This window comes from Capsaspora owczarzaki (assembly GCF_000151315.2).
Source record: "Capsaspora owczarzaki ATCC 30864 unplaced genomic scaffold supercont2.8, whole genome shotgun sequence".
Lineage (NCBI taxonomy): Eukaryota > Filasterea > Ministeriida > Capsasporidae > Capsaspora > Capsaspora owczarzaki.
Window position 1 is genome coordinate 236,289 of NW_011887299.1, and position 15,552 is coordinate 251,840.

Here is a 15,552-nt window from a genome sequence, read left to right on the forward strand (position 1 = left end):
TGAATGTTTCAGTCGTAATTTCGAGTCGTCAGGATGAGCGTTCGAGCGTCCGCACGAGCGGCCGATGCAGCAGCCAAAAAGGCCGCTTCCACCACGTCGATGGCAGCTCCTCAAGGCCAGTGGGTTTGTCTCATGCCGGGTAAGCAAGTGTCTTGCTTTTGTCACTCCATGTTGCGCTGGAACGAGCTACCTGTTGACTGGATGGACAATCTCTGCTGTCTTTGACAGAAGCGGTTGTTGCTCGTGAAGGATCGACCTCGCTGGCGACCATGCCCCACCCGCGGACAGGTAACATTACTGGGAGCGCGATCTGCTCGTGCGATGTGTTGCTGTGGTTGTTGTATACGCATGGGGGCGGCCTTTGGTTGGAATGAGCGGCGTTAGGAGCAAGAGCGTCGATGAGCATTTTTTTTTTTTTGGCGGGAGTAACCGTTTTCCCGCCAAAATCATCAATCACAGATCCGGAGACTCGTTGAATCCGGAGCAGCTCACCAACTCACTCCCACGTTGTGCATTGATTTGTACTGTATTTTGGTCCTTGTGGCCCTTGCAGCGGAATCTGCACGTTATGTGGTTGACACAGCGCCTGACGGCAAAGTCCAACTCTACGAGCTCCAATCGTGCGACAGCCAACCCCGCTCCTGGTTTGTCGGCCAAACAGTGCAACAAGGTTTGGATCTTCACGCATGTTGCCGCGTCTGACATTTGGCGGCACAAAGGCAGTTATTCACCAGATTCGCTCTGCTGTTGATGCATTTGGCAGACGGCAGGTTGTTCGTTTCAACCTTGATCGACCCATTGTTCCTCGCACTCGGAATACTGACTCGGTTAGATAGTGTACGAGAATATCAAGATGCTGTTGGGTTTTGCCGAGGCCAGGACTCTCAAAATTGACAAAATGAATGTGTTGCAGAAAATGTTCCTCGACATCACCCAAGCGCTTGACGTCCAAGACTTTCCTGCCACTCGCGTACTAAGCACATGCATTAGCCCGCAGTCTGCTGAGCGAATCTGTGATGTCAAAGGTACTTTACGGTCGCCTGCAGAGATGTGACCGCTCGGAAATTGGTTTTTCAAAGCTCAAAGTTTCTCGAATGTATTTTGCTACAGACTTGGGAGGTCTTGTGGTGATTCGCCTCAACCAAGAGCGCGCGGACAACTGGTTGCAGGGCAAAGTAGGCCTTGGAGTACGCGATTTGCTCTCAGTTTTGCGCTGTGACTCAACATTCCAGAATCACTCGAAAATAGGTGACAAGGCTGGCGGCGTACTTGAAGACAACCACCGTGGCGGTCGGCTCTGCCGTTCAAGCAAGCTCTCTTCAACGAGCTGGCACTGAGGGTGAGATCAACGCAACGCAGTAGTGCGTTTTTCTTGTTGTGGCCTCGAGCTGACTGCAATCGCTATCCTGTCTGCTGTAGCTGACTACCTCAAGTACGCGGTTGGCATGATCTCCGAGTATCTGGATCCCACTTGCAGCGCGCGCTTGGCAGAGCGCAACGGGTACGGGCTTGGTCGTGTGAATTATTTTGTTGCGGCGCATGCTCGGATTCATCGATTCACATGCATTTATCAAACGCGCAGGGTTCAACTGGTGGAAGAAAAGCGTGCAGGAAAAGCTACCCATTCGGAGCGATTTGCAGACGAGGACAAGGAGGAAACGCCCGAAGAAGCCGCCAAGCGTGCAAAGGAGGACGAGTTTTTCAAGTCCACGCCGAAAGCAAAACCCGCAGAGCAAGCTGAGAAGGCAAGCGATGAAGAGATCTGCGTTTTATTTCAAGATGATGCTTGTTTGCCAAATGAACGTGGGCATGTATTCACTGGAACTTGAGGTGACACTCTCACGCCTGCCTGCAGAAGGTCAAGTTAACATCGGTGCAACGGAGCTTGGCAAAGGCCGACACGAAAGGAGTCAAGCCCATTTCTAGCTTTTTCGGTGGTGTTGGCAAGAAAAAGTAAAACGCTTCAATTCAGCAATACAGCAGCAGGGTTGTGGCATTGACCAAATTTCAACTACAGCACCAAAAAAAAAATGCAAAACAATGGTAAAATGGAGGGAAATTGGAGTCAAGCGTACTCGACATCCAAGACAAAAACAAACAAACAAAAAAACACCAAAAAGTACGACACTGGAACATGTCAACTGAACAAAGCGGACGACACGAAAACCACGGCGAGCTCGTTTACGAGAAGCTCTTGAGCTGCTCCTCAATGTTCGCAAACAGCATGTCGTAGTCCACATCCGACGTGGGTGCACCTTCAAAGGAGGCCGTCTTGGACGCAGATTCGCTGATGGCGTCGTTGGTCGCGTCGCTTTCCAGCAATGCGGCCATCTCAATCGCAGAGTCCGGAATGGCGGTGGCTTCGATCTGGATGGCAACAGGGACAACCGGGGCAGGCTGCTCAACAGCGGCAACAACAGCAGACGCGGATGGCTTGGGCAGGGTCGCGGGAGCAGGTACAGGGGTTGCAATCAGAGCGGCGGCCACGGCAGCAGGTGAGGCTAAAACAATTCAGGAGGAAAATACAAACCGGCCGGTCAGTACGATGCGCTCGGCGTCAACACGACCAACAACCAAAAAGAACGAAACCAAAAAACGCTTACGCTCGTGCACGGATGTCGGACGGACACGCTTGAGTTTGGCAGCAAGCTCGTCGTTGATCGGAATATGTCCGCTGGGCTTGCTACCAGCCGAAGAGTGCGGACCGTCGGTGCTCTTGAGGCTCTGTGGAGAAAAAAAAAGTAAAAAAAAGTTGAGTCGCGTTGGCATCCCTGAATCCACCCGAACGACACAAAGTACAGCATATGATTGATTCTTACCAGCATGGAAGCGAGTTGGCTCATCTGACCACTGGCGACAGCAGGCTGCAAACAAAGCATCACCCAAAAAAAAAAAAAGCAATCGGACGATTAGGGCGCTCCTTGTTCTGCAAACCAAACCAAACCAAACAATGATAGATAAACCCGCAACAAGTCAAACATACCGCTGCTTGATGCGAAGTCTTCTTGAGGAGGACAGCACCGCTCTTGATGCGGTTGATCATTTCAGAGAAGGCTTCGGCACGGGGGTCGACGGCAACCTCAACGGCTTGGCCTGTGAGAATGCTCATCTGTGAGCGCTTCTTCAGACGAAGCGTGGGGCGATCCATCGGGTTGTAGGTCGGCGGAAGCGGCGGCGGGGGCGGCGGGGGGATGCCGGCAACCGCGCTGAGCACGCCCTGGACGCTGGAGGCCTCCGGATCGATCGCAGCGGCGCGAGCGGCGGAAACTTCGGCAACTAGTGATACGGAAGCCAGAAGGTGATGAGGAATCAAGAAAGTTACAAGTCACCATTTTTTCTTCTTTTTTTTTTTTCTTTTAGAAGTATGGCACTCACCTCGTCGCTCGGCCTCTTCGGCACGCTCCTCGGCGCGCGATAGCTTTTCATCGCTACGTTCGAGCAAGTCCTTCATCATTGCGACCTGTCGCTCAAGTTCTGAGGGTGGTACAGCCGACACAAAATCATTCAACAAAAATCAGTCCATGCGAAAACCTCTCCCTCGACTCTAATTCTGTTGCAAGAATGGAACCACATACCGACAATGCGGTCGTTGTTGGCAGACGCTTCGGCAAAGGTGGCACGCGCTTCAGCCTGCTGGCGGAGCTGTTGCTCTGCCAAAAGATCGGAACGGAGCGCAGCAGTCTCGCGCTGGAAGACCTCGGTGACTGAACCTTGCGCGGCGGATGCGGCAGAGCGGGCGGCCTCGGCGAGCGCGGCAGCTGACTCTTGCTGTTGCTGCTTCAGCTGCTGAAGATGCGTTGCCTGGGTCTCCTCCAGCCGCTGCTGCAACAGCGCGACGTTGGTCTTGAGGTGCTCGATCTGAGCGTTGGACGAGTCGTTGGCCTCGCGCAGCGCGGTCTCGAGCTTGATCTTGGCGTCCTTCTCGGCCTGGACTGCAACGACCAGCTTCTGCACCTCCTCAGCGAAGGCCGAGTTGTTGACGGACAGACGGTGCTTGGCCGTTTCCTCGCTGTGAGCTTGCAGCTGCTTGATGTGCTCGAGCAGCTCTGCGGCGTACTTTTCGGCCTCCTGGCGCGTGAAGACGGCAATTTCGTACTGCTCCTTGAGCTCGTTGAACTCTTTGAACGCGACCTTGGAGACGGAGACAATCTTGGCGAGCGTTGCCTGGGCGTTGGCGAGCTTGGTGCGATCCGCCGCAGCGCCTTCGACCAGCGCGCGCGACTCGGCATTCTTTTTCTTTTCGTTGTCGTACTTGACGCGGATGTCGTTGAACTCGCCGAACGCTGATGCAGGGTCGTTGAGAAGTGAGACAAAGCAATTTCAATGACAAAGCAATCCCAATGCCAGTCCATTCTCTCTCTCTCTCTCTCTCGCTCTCTCTCGCTCTCTCTCGACTCTTGCGGCTCACCTTTGGTCGCGACGGCCTTCAGCTTGGTCAGCTTGGCCTCGGCGTCCAGCTTCTCGGCAGTCGTCTCCTTGAGCTGCTGGGTCAGCTTTTGGACCATGATGTCGGCGCCTGGAATTGCTGCCATTTTCCGACTTGTTGCCTTAAAAATACAAACAGATGAAAAACAAAAAATTGACTGAAGCTTGCATTACAAAGTCGAAGAGTTTCGCGTTTTTGGATGTTGAGAGTTGTTGGTGTCGCTTTTTGATGTGCAACACACTATGAGCGAGTGATGGTTGAATAATGGTTCTGAAGGGCTTTGGAGAGAATGGGGAATGGTCGTGGGGGAAACAAAGAGACAATCTGCATCGTGCTGTGAACACAATGTTGGAGTTGTGTGTTTGACTTGTGTCGCGCACTTGAAGAGTCGTCGGTGGATACCCCAAACGACATCTGCGCATTGAATATCTGCAGGATTTTTCTTAATTGCATTGCTAGTGCTAGCTCGTGTTGGTTGTTTGACTTCTAGAGGTTGAGGCCAAATTCCAACCTGTCTCGGCCAAATTCCAACCTGTCTCGGCCATCACGGCGAAGTCTATGAGCTTGCGGTGCTTGAGTTGCACCCGCAGTAACTATTACTGCACAGAGCGAGCGCAGCATTCAGCCGATAATGATGATTGAAAAACAGCCTTGTTTGCTTTTTTTTCTTCTTCTTTTCGCCGGATGCGTGTTTTCGCCGGATGCGTGTTTGGTGAGCTAGCAGTAGCACCAACAAGTTGTTTTAGTTTTGCTTTTCTTCGTTGCGAAGTTTTGTCTACGAATCCAATTTTACATGTTGTCTGTACGCCAAGCAACGACGCCTTGTGCGGGAAAGACTGTTGCATGTCGAGCAGATGTTTGCATCGAGATCGACCAACCATTCCAATTTCATCGCCACTCTTCCTTTGTTTTACTTTTTTCACTCTTTCCCGAATGTTGAGCAGTCGACCTTTTGCTTCTTCTGTCTTGGCGACGGCTCCGCGCCTGATCAAGCCAACTTCTGCGACGAAGACCCGCTCATTCGCAGCACTCGCCTTCCGCGGTGCCACCGCCACCCGCCTCACCGTTCATGTGCGTCTCTTTGTCTATGACAGACCACTGCCTTGTGGGAATTGGGAAGTAAGAGTTGCGGAGACTACCTCTTTGGCGCGAGAATTTTGTGTCTCGGCGGCCCCTTTTTTAGGAGTTGTTTTTGCCAACCTTTGTTTTTTCGCTCTTTCCTCAACCCCATGTCCACACGCCGTTTGCTTCTGCATGAGTATGTGACTGTTCACTTGAGATTTACCACTGCAACCACATCACGCACGATGCCAAACGTTGTCCGAGTTCTAACTTGCCTTTTTCTATGAATTTACAATCAGCAGAACGGAGCTTTCCAGCAGCGGACTTCAGTGCCAATTGCTCGGCGTTCTCTGTCAGTCTTGACACAAGGGCAAGCGAGGGCCGCGACAGAGAATGCTGCTGCGTCCACCTCCCATGCTAGCTCTGTGAGAGAGAATTGTGCCAGTTGTTGTGTGTGTACTGGAAAACTTACGAGGCATGCTCAAGCAGAGTGCTGTTCAACCGAGTGCTGTTGAAACGAGTGCTACTCAAGCGAGCAACAACAGCGCCAACCAGGCAGCACCCCTCCCAGTCAGTCCCTCTTGGTTTCCGATGCGGATTGTGCGCTGCACCAAAACCTCACAATTTTGCGTTTCATAGGTCCCTGCTCATCTCAAGGCTGATGAGCAGCAGCAGTCCCTTGCTTTGAAACACCCGCTGCTCGAAAAGCTGTTTCGTAAGGCTAGTTTGGCGAGGGCGGGTGTCGTGATGCGCTGCTGACCGACTCTTTTCGCATGGACATGACAGAGGTCAAGTGGAAGATTCCCAGCCTTCGCAAGCATCTCCTCATGGCGCTGTCTACCAATCCGCCCTCCACGCAGAATGAAGTGGACGTCCTTGTCTGCGAAATCCGCAAGTTCTCGTCCCAATCAACTGCCGGGGATGTGGCTAAAGCGCACGCTTCAAGCATGGCGAACAAGGACGAAACGCACATCGCCAAGAACGCTCGCCTGGCCGTGGAGAGACTTCTCGAGTCTATTAAAGCCTGGCTGCAAAAGTTCGGTGAGAACTGCCATGATGTGTGTGTGTGTGTGTGTGTGTGTGTGTGTGTGTGTGTGTGTGTGTGTGTGTGTGTGTGTGTGTGTGTGTGTGTGTGTGTGTGTGTGTGTGTGTGTGTGTGTGTGTGTGTGTGTGTGTGTGTGTGTGTGTGTGTGTGTGTGTGTGTGTGTGTGTGTGTGTGTGTGTGTGTGTGTGTGTGTGTGTGTGTGTGTGTGTGTGTGTGTGTGTGTGTGTGTGTGTATGTGTGTGTGTGTGTGTGTGTGTGTGTGTGTGTGTGTGTGTGTGTGTGTGCGTGTGTGTGTGTGTGTGTGTGTGTGTGTGTGTTTGTGTGTGTGCTCTCATCAACCACGCACGGTGCATCAACAACAGAAATGCTGAAAACCACGCCAAGTATGATCCGAGATTCTCTCGATGGTTTGATCAAATTGAAACGGATTGACCGAAAAACAGTAAGTTTCCAACACAGCTCGATGTCCACGTTGTGAAATTTCTCTCATCTTGTCGCTTTTCAGGGCACCAACGACGACCCACTGGTAGACATGCAACTGGCGACCTCCTCCCTCACGGCGATGCTGGAGAATCGCTTTGATGTAATGCTCGACAAGGACAGTGATCGGCGTAAACTTCGGCCGTTTCTTGTTTCCACGCTCCCTGGTAGCGGGAAAACGCGACTTTGTACCGAGTTTGTGAAGCGAATTGCCCCTGCTGTTTTCCGGAGGCGCGGCATTGTTCCTCTTTGCTTGTACGTCTCTTTCAACGACTCCGAATGGACCACCCCCAAGGCCAATCCCGAGCATGCTCTGTCGACTCGCCTGCTGACTGCCTACTTTAAAATTCCCCCGAGGTTTTTTGAGGACAAGTTTGAACAAACTGGCAGCTTCCAAGTTGCTGCTACGCTCCAGTTCATTCAGGAGTTTGAGTACTCGGTTCGTAACGGCGGGCGACAACCTACGAGTCAAGATCAACTGCCGTGGCTCGCCATCGCCGTTGACGATATCGACATGTTGCCTAGGTTTTTGACCCGGTCCAAGCAGGATACCGCCTGCAGTTATGCTCAACGACAACAACATCTGCTCAAAAGCACGTTCTCGTCACTCAAGGATGCCGTTATGCGCCCTGAGGCGCGGCTCTTTGTGCTTTACTCGGGAAGCTATCTATCGGCGGAGCATCTCACTGCAGGCCTGGCTAAGCCGAGCGACTCTGGGACCAGCAACGTGGATGTCGATTCTGTTCCCATGTATCCGTTCCATGGTGCACACATCGCGCTGTTCGCCGACGTGGTACAAGAGTCTGGCAGTTGGCGCAACAGGGATCGGAAGTATGTGAGCCGACTTTACGATTCCGGTGGTGTCCCAGGCCACATTAAGGATGCCTTTGGCTTGGATCTACGCTGCGTACCACTCCGCCCAGACATCCGCACGCTGATCGAGCTCGTGCACTTCTGCTCGTTCGACGCGAGCTCGATCAATCTTTCGAGTCTGGCCTCCCGATTTCTCGCTTGGATTGGCACTGGATGTGCTTTCGTCGGTCAGTTGGCGTTTTGGTGGCACTTCAAGATGGTGTCTCGATTGCATGACTGATTGTGCTTTGTTGTTGGTTCCTGTCGTCTGATTGCTGACACCCACCACAGCGTGCGACACTGCCAACAAGGGGTCGATGCAGTTCAATTTGCGAGGGGACTTGAAGCTTGGTACGGATTGTGGAATTGCTGTTGTGATTGTGATGCGAGAAATTGCTTCCATCTGCTCACCTGCAATCCGCGCTCGTTCCAATGTTTGCAGATCTGACTTCGGGTCGTGACGTCCCACCGATTTGCCACCACCTCGCAGAAACTTTGGCCTGCTTCCTCAAAACCCTCAGTCGCGACTTACAATTCCCGCCTCCTCGTTCTTCTGCGTGGGAGCTGCTTGTGGTCAACCTTTTCAACGTGCGAGTGACCGCCTTTCTCGCGAAAACAGTGCTGGATCAGGGTGCCGCACCCCTTTACATTGATGTGCCGCTGAGTCAGGTGCTACCAGGTGTCACGTTTGGCTTGGGATGTGACAAGGTCAAACTGCGATTGTCACCACGAGACTGGAGCAGCAGGTCTGGCATGAAACTGACTGAATATGGCGCCAACCAAGTACTTGACAGCTACATGCAAACTCAGGTCGTTCAAACTGTAGGTTGAGGCTGCCCAAAGCAGCAGCGCTTGCATCGACGTTTTGTTGGTCGTTGTTTTTCTCACAGTCGTTTGCCTCATTACCATGACATGAATGCAGTCTGTCATAGGGAGTGAAAAAGTGGGTCCAGGAGTTATCGGGCTGCAATTGAAGCTTCATTCGGCTCTCCATCCCACCGAACAAGACATGCTCAAGAGACTAGCAACCAATGTCCGTGATCGTCTCGCAGATGACTCGGAGAAAGACACCGTAAAACTGGTCGGGATCATGTTGCCATCTCGAGGGACAAACGCAAAGCCGCCACCGCTGTCGTGGGTGCTTCAGCGCGCTGACTTGGACCAGTTTGCTCAAGGCTTCCAAGTCGCTGTCAAGAGTAAGTTTCATACTGCAGAAATGTGTTTGCGAAAGTTGATTGTGAGAGGACACTCATTCACGCATTTGACCCAACCCAATAGGCACCTACTCGTTTGACCCGCACCACAGTCTTATGGCGCACATCGCGAGCAGCCTCTACTCGTTTGAGTCAGAAACGACCGGCTATCGTCCATCGCAGCTCGTCTGCATGGCGTTGGCCCGCCTGCTCGTTCAGCAACGTAAATGCGGTTCGGTGTTTCGAACCGCACAAGACTTGCGCAACTTCTTGCTTCAAAAAATCGGCCAATCCGTAAAAGTCTCTTGGACGGAGGGAATGATGCTGACAAAGTTCGCGCCAAAGTCTACCGGGCCAGCAGCTCAGCGATTCAGCCATGTCCTCTATCCCGAGGATGTCCCACCTCTAGATGTTCTTCACTGGTACTTTGCCCTACCGGATGAACAGGCAACGTCTTCTCCAAGGTCCACTGAGGATGATTGAAGGGCTTGTCTTGACTCGAATCATTCGTTTGCAACAAACTCTCGTGACTTGATCACGCCAACTGCTCTCGGAGATCACAAACTTTATCATCATTCACAATAGTTTTTGGATGCTGCTGTTGGGACCTGTGCCGGTCTCACGAATGTGGGCTGGTACTGGGCTTGCGAGATCATCACTTCAGGTCGCGCTGAAGCTTGGTGCTTCCGCATCAGTGTGCAGTGCATTGAAAGGGAAAAAGTTGCGTTGTTTTTCCGAAAAAAAGGGAACTGTGCCAAACTCTCATGTGTTACAAACAATAGCATCAGAGCTGAAGTACCGGCGGAGAAGGACAGGTTTAGTGTGAACAGACAGGGAGCTGAAAACAACGACAACAGCAGAAAGGTGCCGACTCAAATCAATCGCTTCTTGCGCGATGGGAAATATTCGTCGGCCTTGAGCTGCACCCAGCCCAGCAGGGCTTTGAGGCCGTTTCGTTTGCCACGCGGAACATGGCCAAGGGACCCGTCCGACGGTCCACCAGCGAGGTCTGTCAACACAGGGCATTCAGTGCAACCGATGGTGAGGCCCCAGCGGCATCTTGACGCACAAAACCATCGGGCGAGAACGGCGTGGTGGTGCATGCCAAAAAGGGAGTTCTTACCTGAACTTTGAGAAGGCGCAGAGCCAACTGTTGGCAGCGTGTTTTCGTTGGCGGAGAGCGAAATGAAAAAGACAAAAGGGATCAGCCAGACGCAAAGAGTAAAGTAGGCGACAATGTGCAAGAACGGGAAGTACTGGGCAGTAAACACTGAGAAGGACGCGAAATGGTGCACAAACACCATGACTGTAGGGATTGCAGGGAAGTGGTGGAGGTGAGGCAGACCAAAGTCAAAGTCAGGCAATCACGGCAGTTCGAGCTCAATAACATAATCTACGAGAAGCCAAATAAAAAATGCAATGCCATCATTACCGCAGCTGCCGATAAATTCAAAGGAATACACGGTAAAGTACGGGTAGGTTCGAAGCAGGCGGAGGTAGATGCCGTTCGCAGCAAGACCCACAATGACCGTTGGCCAGATGGGAATTCCATCAAAGATGAGGAGAATGTGCATCACCATGATACCCTGCCAAACGCCGATCACAAGCATGGAGGAATCATCGAGTCAGCAACAGAAGTAGAGAAAGAAACCAAAAAACAAAAAAACGCTCAGCGACTTACATAGATGGTGTACGAGATGACCCGCTTGGCCATCGCCGTGTGCTCCTCGACCAGTTCGGCCAGATAGTACAGGCCACATGCTGTTGAATTATCGAGATGATCAAAGCATGATGGGAAAGTGAGCGAGTGTAAGCCAAGTGAGTTTGAGCACGATAGCTCCTAAGCGAATCTGAATAATGCAGTCGTCGTGCAGCGGTTTTTGCATCGTAGAATGCGATGTGCTGCTATTGTAATTTGAGCCGAGCGAGTGTGGAATGCCTTCTAAGTCTTCCATAGTGCAGTGAAGGGAGCAGGCCGACGCAATGCAAGCCCCAGCGCCACGTCGCTTCCACTTTTGCGTCCGTCGTCCGTCCTCCCCAAACCCCGCGTCCGCCGACCACGAGTGCGACTGCGTTGTCACATAGAAGATGTCAACGATGGATGCACGCCGAACGCATTGCATAGCGTGGCAAGAGTCATCCACCCCGCAGCGTTTGAACGTCTGGGGATCAAGCGCGTTCGATATGACGCGTCGCTGCACTCTCAGTACGATGGCGGGGCTATCATGGTGTTGATGCTGATGATGATTTTGGTAAAACTGTACCCAGGCAGAGTGTGGCGAACGTGACAAGGACGACCACCGCCACCCAAGCCAGTCCAAGCAGAAACATCAAAGCAAAAAAGGCGGGAAGGAAGACTGAGATCCATAGAGTAGTCGAGAAGCCAGAAAGGAAATGGAGAGCCACTAAAGTTTACATCACAAGGTCGAATAGTAAGAGCAGCTGTCAGACCGGCGAGGTCGCCGTGTAGAGCCGAGCTGATTGACGGTTTCGGGAAATGGTTTTGATGATATTGTCAGATCAGGACAAGTTTATGCCGTCAAACTTTGAGATCTGACAGTAAACATAGGTGTTAATTTGACGTTAGAGTGGCGAGGCGGTAGCAGCGAGTGAGTGCTATTTGACTGGTTGCTGCGCTCTGAAAGGCCAAATCATGCATCCTGTTGTTCAGTCGCCACACCGCGACTCAAGGTCGCAAAATCGACAACTGCACGACATCTAGCAAAATAAAGCACTCTTTTAAACATAATTTAGGTCGAAAATGTGGCACTTCATGCACGGAACAGCTCGGAATGCGCGTTAATGAAACTTCGATTCGTATTGGCTGCTGTAGCGCCTTCCTACCGTGTCCTCTGACATCCTCACCTTAATAAATATCATCTGAATTATTTTTATAATTGTGGAGGACCATTTGGCGCGCAGTCGATCATGTTCAAATGCTACAGGGTCGAGCCAACTTTGACGGCTGGTCGAAATGCAAGCGCTTCTTTTTGTATTCCGGCCTGTCTCAAAATCCACAGGATCAACGCTTGCTTTGACGTTCCGGCGTCTCCAAGCTCGACAATGCACATCATTTTCACATGCCCGGGGCTCTTCGAGGGCCACAGAGGGAAAGGGGGAACACGGGGAGAAAGGCGGGAGCTAGAAATCGGATCCCACCCCAAACTCGCCAAACTGCATCAACTTCCATGGTGTTGGATGAATCACGTTGACTCACAGTCATGACGATGAATGCTTTTTTTTTCTTTCCGAATTCACGAAAGCACTTTTCCGTTTTGATCCGATTTAGAAATCCAAAAAACAAAAAACCTCAGTCATTCTATTGTTTCTTTGGTACGCTTTTTTTTTTTTTTTTTTTTTTTTTGGTTTCTTCTTTGGCTTTCTTTCGCGCGCTGCAGCTTTTCTTTTCACCCTCTTCTTCACCCTCTTCATCTTCATCGTCATCTTCAACCATTCTCTTTCTCTCTCTGTCTCTCTCTCCCTTTCGGTGTGACTACCTCTCACACTCGCATCCACATCGCACACAGTGGCCTGCACACTTGCATCGGGCCATGTGCTGCTCTTTTTTTTTTTTTCAAAGTGTGTCTCAGTTGTGTCTCGGTCTGCAATTGCCAGTGCAACTTTACCTGCGATCGTTCACCAACACGCTCCATTCCTTCCTTTTTCTTCTGCGTCTGTCCTCCTTCTTGCTGCTGCCGCTGTGACTGCTGCCCCTGCGCATGATCTGGCGATAGCGATGACGGAAACGTGACAACCCAGAACGAAAGTCTTGGCGTTTTCTTTCTTTTTTCCCCGCGATCGCTGCTTTTTCCCCCCTTCTTCTTCTTCCTGTCCCTTCCACCTCTCCTGCCCCTCCTTGGTTGCGATCCGAGTTCAACTCTGCGATCGCTTTGATTCTCGCGTTTGACTCAACACCAATCCGCGCGCTGTGCAAAAACGCGACTCGTTGTCGTCTGTTCGATTCGTATTCCAGAAGGTTCGAATTGAAAAAAAAAAAGAAAAAAACAAAAAAGAAGGGCCACATGGAAAAAGTTCACAGTGTCGACGCTCAACGTTGCGACAGCCTAATGCGATTCTCCATCCATCCCCTCAAATCCAGCCTCACACAGATAATCCACTTGCTTTGGCTGCTCGAGTTTCTATCCTACAAATCACTCACTCGTCTTTTGTGACTTTGATGTCTTGGCTCGCTTGACAGATTTTTTAGTATTTCAAACAAAAGCACCTCACAAAAAATAATGCTGAAGGCTATGTCTGTTGCGCGCCTGGCTTCGTCCGGCATGACCATGCGTCAATCCGCTGCCAAGGTACGTGCTGTTTTGCTGCTTGTCGTTGGTGTGTTGCGTTCGTTGCTCGACTCGAAGCCCAAACACTCAACTCGTGGTACTTTTTTTTTTTCCCTTTTTCTCTGTTCTTTTTTTTTTTCTTCGTTTGTTTGTTTCTTGTTTCTGCAGCCCATCGCTGCCGCCCTGTCGCGCTCGTACTCTAGCGCCGTCAAGGGCCAGGTCATCGGCATTGATCTCGGCACCACTAACTCGTGCGTCGCCGTCATGGAGGGCAAGACCCCCAAGGTTATTGAGAACGCCGAGGGTGCTCGCACCACTCCTTCGGTGGTTGCCTTCACTGAGGAGGGCGAGCGCCTTGTTGGCACCCCCGCCCGCCGCCAGGCCGTCACCAACCCGCACAACACATTCACCGCCACCAAGCGCCTGATTGGTCGCCAGTTTGACGACTCTGAGGTCCAGCGCGAGCGCAAGCTTGTCGCCTACGAGATTGTCAAGCACACCAACGGCGATGCCTGGGTCAAGAGCCGCGACAAGACCTACTCGCCCTCGCAGATTGGCGCCTTTGTCCTGACCAAGATGAAGGAGACTGCCGAGAGCTACCTCAACACCAAGGTGCACAACGCTGTCGTCACCGTCCCCGCCTACTTTAACGACTCTCAACGCCAGGCCACCAAGGATGCCGGCCAGATTTCCGGCCTGAACGTCCTCCGTGTCATTAACGAGCCGACCGCCGCTGCTCTTGCCTACGGCATGGACCGCTCGGACGACAAGATTATCGCCGTCTACGATCTCGGCGGTGGCACGTTCGACGTTTCCATCCTCGAAATCCAAAAGGGCGTCTTTGAGGTCAAGGCCACCAACGGCGACACCTTCCTCGGCGGCGAGGATTTCGACAACCACCTCGTCCAGTTCCTCCTCGAGGAGTTCAAGAAGCAGCACGGCATGGACCTGTCCAAGGACACTGTTGCCCTCCAGCGCCTGCGCGAGGCTGCCGAGAAGGCCAAGATTGAGCTCTCGTCCACCAACCAGACCGAGGTCAACCTCCCCTACATTACTGCCGACGCCAAGGGCCCCAAGCACTTTGTGCACAAGCTCACCCGCGCCAAGTTCGAGTCGATTGTTGGCAGCCTCGTCCAGAAGACCATCGACCCCTGCCGCAAGTGCTTGAAGGATGCCGGCCTCGAAAAGTCCCAGATTGGCGAGGTTTTGCTCGTCGGTGGCATGACTCGCATGCCCAAGGTTGTTGACACTGTCCGCGAGCTCTTTGGCCGCGAGCCCTCCAAGGGTGTCAACCCTGACGAGGCTGTCGCTGTCGGCGCTGCCATCCAGGGCGGTGTCCTCGCTGGCGATGTCACTGACGTGCTCCTGCTCGACGTCACCCCGCTTTCCCTCGGCATTGAGACCTTTGGCGGTGTTTTCAGCCGTCTGATCAACCGCAACACGACCATCCCCACCAAGAAGAGCTCCACCTTCTCGACCGCTGCCGACATGCAGACCTCTGTCGAGATTAAGGTTCTCCAGGGTGAGCGTGACATGGCTGCCGACAACCAGGCCCTCGGCTCGTTCCGCCTTGTTGGCATCCCCCCGGCACCCCGCGGTGTTCCCCAGATCGAGGTCACCTTCGACATTGACGCCAACGGCATTGTCAACGTCTCTGCCCGCGACCAAAAGTCCGGCAAGGAGCAACAGATTGTCATCCAGTCGTCTGGCGGCCTGACCAAGGACCAGATTGAGAAGATGATTCGCGACGCCGAGGTCAACGCTGCCGAGGATCGCCGCCGCCGTGAGGACATTGAGGCCCGCAACCAGGCCGAGACCTTCCTCCACGACACTGAGAAGAGCATTGCCGAGTACGGCGAGCAGATTGGCAAGGAGGACATGGAGAAGGCCAAGGTCGACCTCAACAAGCTCCGCGACGGCATTGAGAAGAAGGCCCCCGCCGACGAGATCAAGAAGCTCCTTGGCGCTGCCCAGCAGACCAGCCTCAAGATCTTCGAGGCCGTCTACCAAAAAAAGCCTAACGCCTCCAGCAGCAGCGACAGCAAGGACAAGACTGTCGATGCCGAGTTCAAGAAGGACAACTAATTGACAATTGGTTTGGAAAGAGGTTGTTTTTTTTCTTTTTATGCAAAAACACGTTGAAACACAAAAAAATACAAAAAGTAATAGTTAGATGAGCACGACGTTCAGTTCTACTGTTCTCAGCTA

The 15,552-nt window shown here is 52.4% G+C and overlaps 5 protein-coding genes across 5 annotated transcripts; 3 read left to right on the forward strand and 2 right to left on the reverse strand.

Moving 5' to 3' along the window:
• The first annotated feature begins 13 nt into the window (after positions 1 to 13).
• CAOG_05013 (hypothetical protein) lies at positions 14 to 2,004 on the forward strand. The gene is made up of 10 exons (XM_004346648.2): positions 14 to 139; positions 229 to 288; positions 554 to 670; positions 764 to 837; positions 914 to 1,025; positions 1,111 to 1,175; positions 1,249 to 1,339; positions 1,420 to 1,501; positions 1,583 to 1,745; positions 1,856 to 2,004. Exons 1-10 carry the CDS (start codon positions 34 to 36, stop codon positions 1,955 to 1,957), a joined length of 972 nt encoding a protein of 323 aa, XP_004346698.2. The 5' UTR covers positions 14 to 33; the 3' UTR covers positions 1,958 to 2,004.
• On the reverse strand, positions 1,944 to 4,573 carry CAOG_05014 (hypothetical protein). The gene is made up of 7 exons (XM_004346649.2): positions 4,409 to 4,573; positions 3,576 to 4,283; positions 3,376 to 3,474; positions 2,984 to 3,276; positions 2,820 to 2,864; positions 2,604 to 2,724; positions 1,944 to 2,501 (listed from the first exon to the last, which is right to left on the reverse strand). Exons 1-7 carry the CDS (start codon positions 4,530 to 4,532, stop codon positions 2,182 to 2,184), a joined length of 1,710 nt encoding a protein of 569 aa, XP_004346699.1. The 5' UTR covers positions 4,533 to 4,573; the 3' UTR covers positions 1,944 to 2,181.
• A 786-nt stretch (positions 4,574 to 5,359) lies between these two features.
• CAOG_05015 (hypothetical protein) lies at positions 5,360 to 9,627 on the forward strand (the record flags this gene model as incomplete). Its single annotated transcript, XM_004346650.2, has 9 exons — positions 5,360 to 5,545; positions 6,128 to 6,203; positions 6,275 to 6,529; positions 6,896 to 6,975; positions 7,039 to 8,053; positions 8,157 to 8,216; positions 8,308 to 8,687; positions 8,788 to 9,061; positions 9,144 to 9,627. 9 exons carry the CDS (start codon positions 5,360 to 5,362, stop codon positions 9,539 to 9,541), a joined length of 2,724 nt encoding a protein of 907 aa, XP_004346700.2. The 3' UTR covers positions 9,542 to 9,627.
• Positions 9,628 to 9,861: 234 nt separating this feature from the next.
• Positions 9,862 to 11,419, reverse strand: CAOG_05016 (hypothetical protein). The gene is made up of 5 exons (XM_004346651.2): positions 11,323 to 11,419; positions 10,740 to 10,819; positions 10,491 to 10,644; positions 10,182 to 10,364; positions 9,862 to 10,067 (listed from the first exon to the last, which is right to left on the reverse strand). The coding sequence occupies exons 1-5, from the start codon at positions 11,387 to 11,389 to the stop codon at positions 9,931 to 9,933; spliced, it is 621 nt and encodes a 206-aa protein (XP_004346701.1). The 5' UTR covers positions 11,390 to 11,419; the 3' UTR covers positions 9,862 to 9,930.
• Positions 11,420 to 12,372: 953 nt separating this feature from the next.
• Positions 12,373 to 15,524, forward strand: CAOG_05017 (heat shock protein 70). The gene is made up of 3 exons (XM_004346652.2): positions 12,373 to 12,391; positions 13,257 to 13,365; positions 13,513 to 15,524. Exons 2-3 carry the CDS (start codon positions 13,297 to 13,299, stop codon positions 15,427 to 15,429), a joined length of 1,986 nt encoding a protein of 661 aa, XP_004346702.1. The 5' UTR covers positions 12,373 to 12,391; positions 13,257 to 13,296; the 3' UTR covers positions 15,430 to 15,524.
• Positions 15,525 to 15,552: the final 28 nt, after the last annotated feature.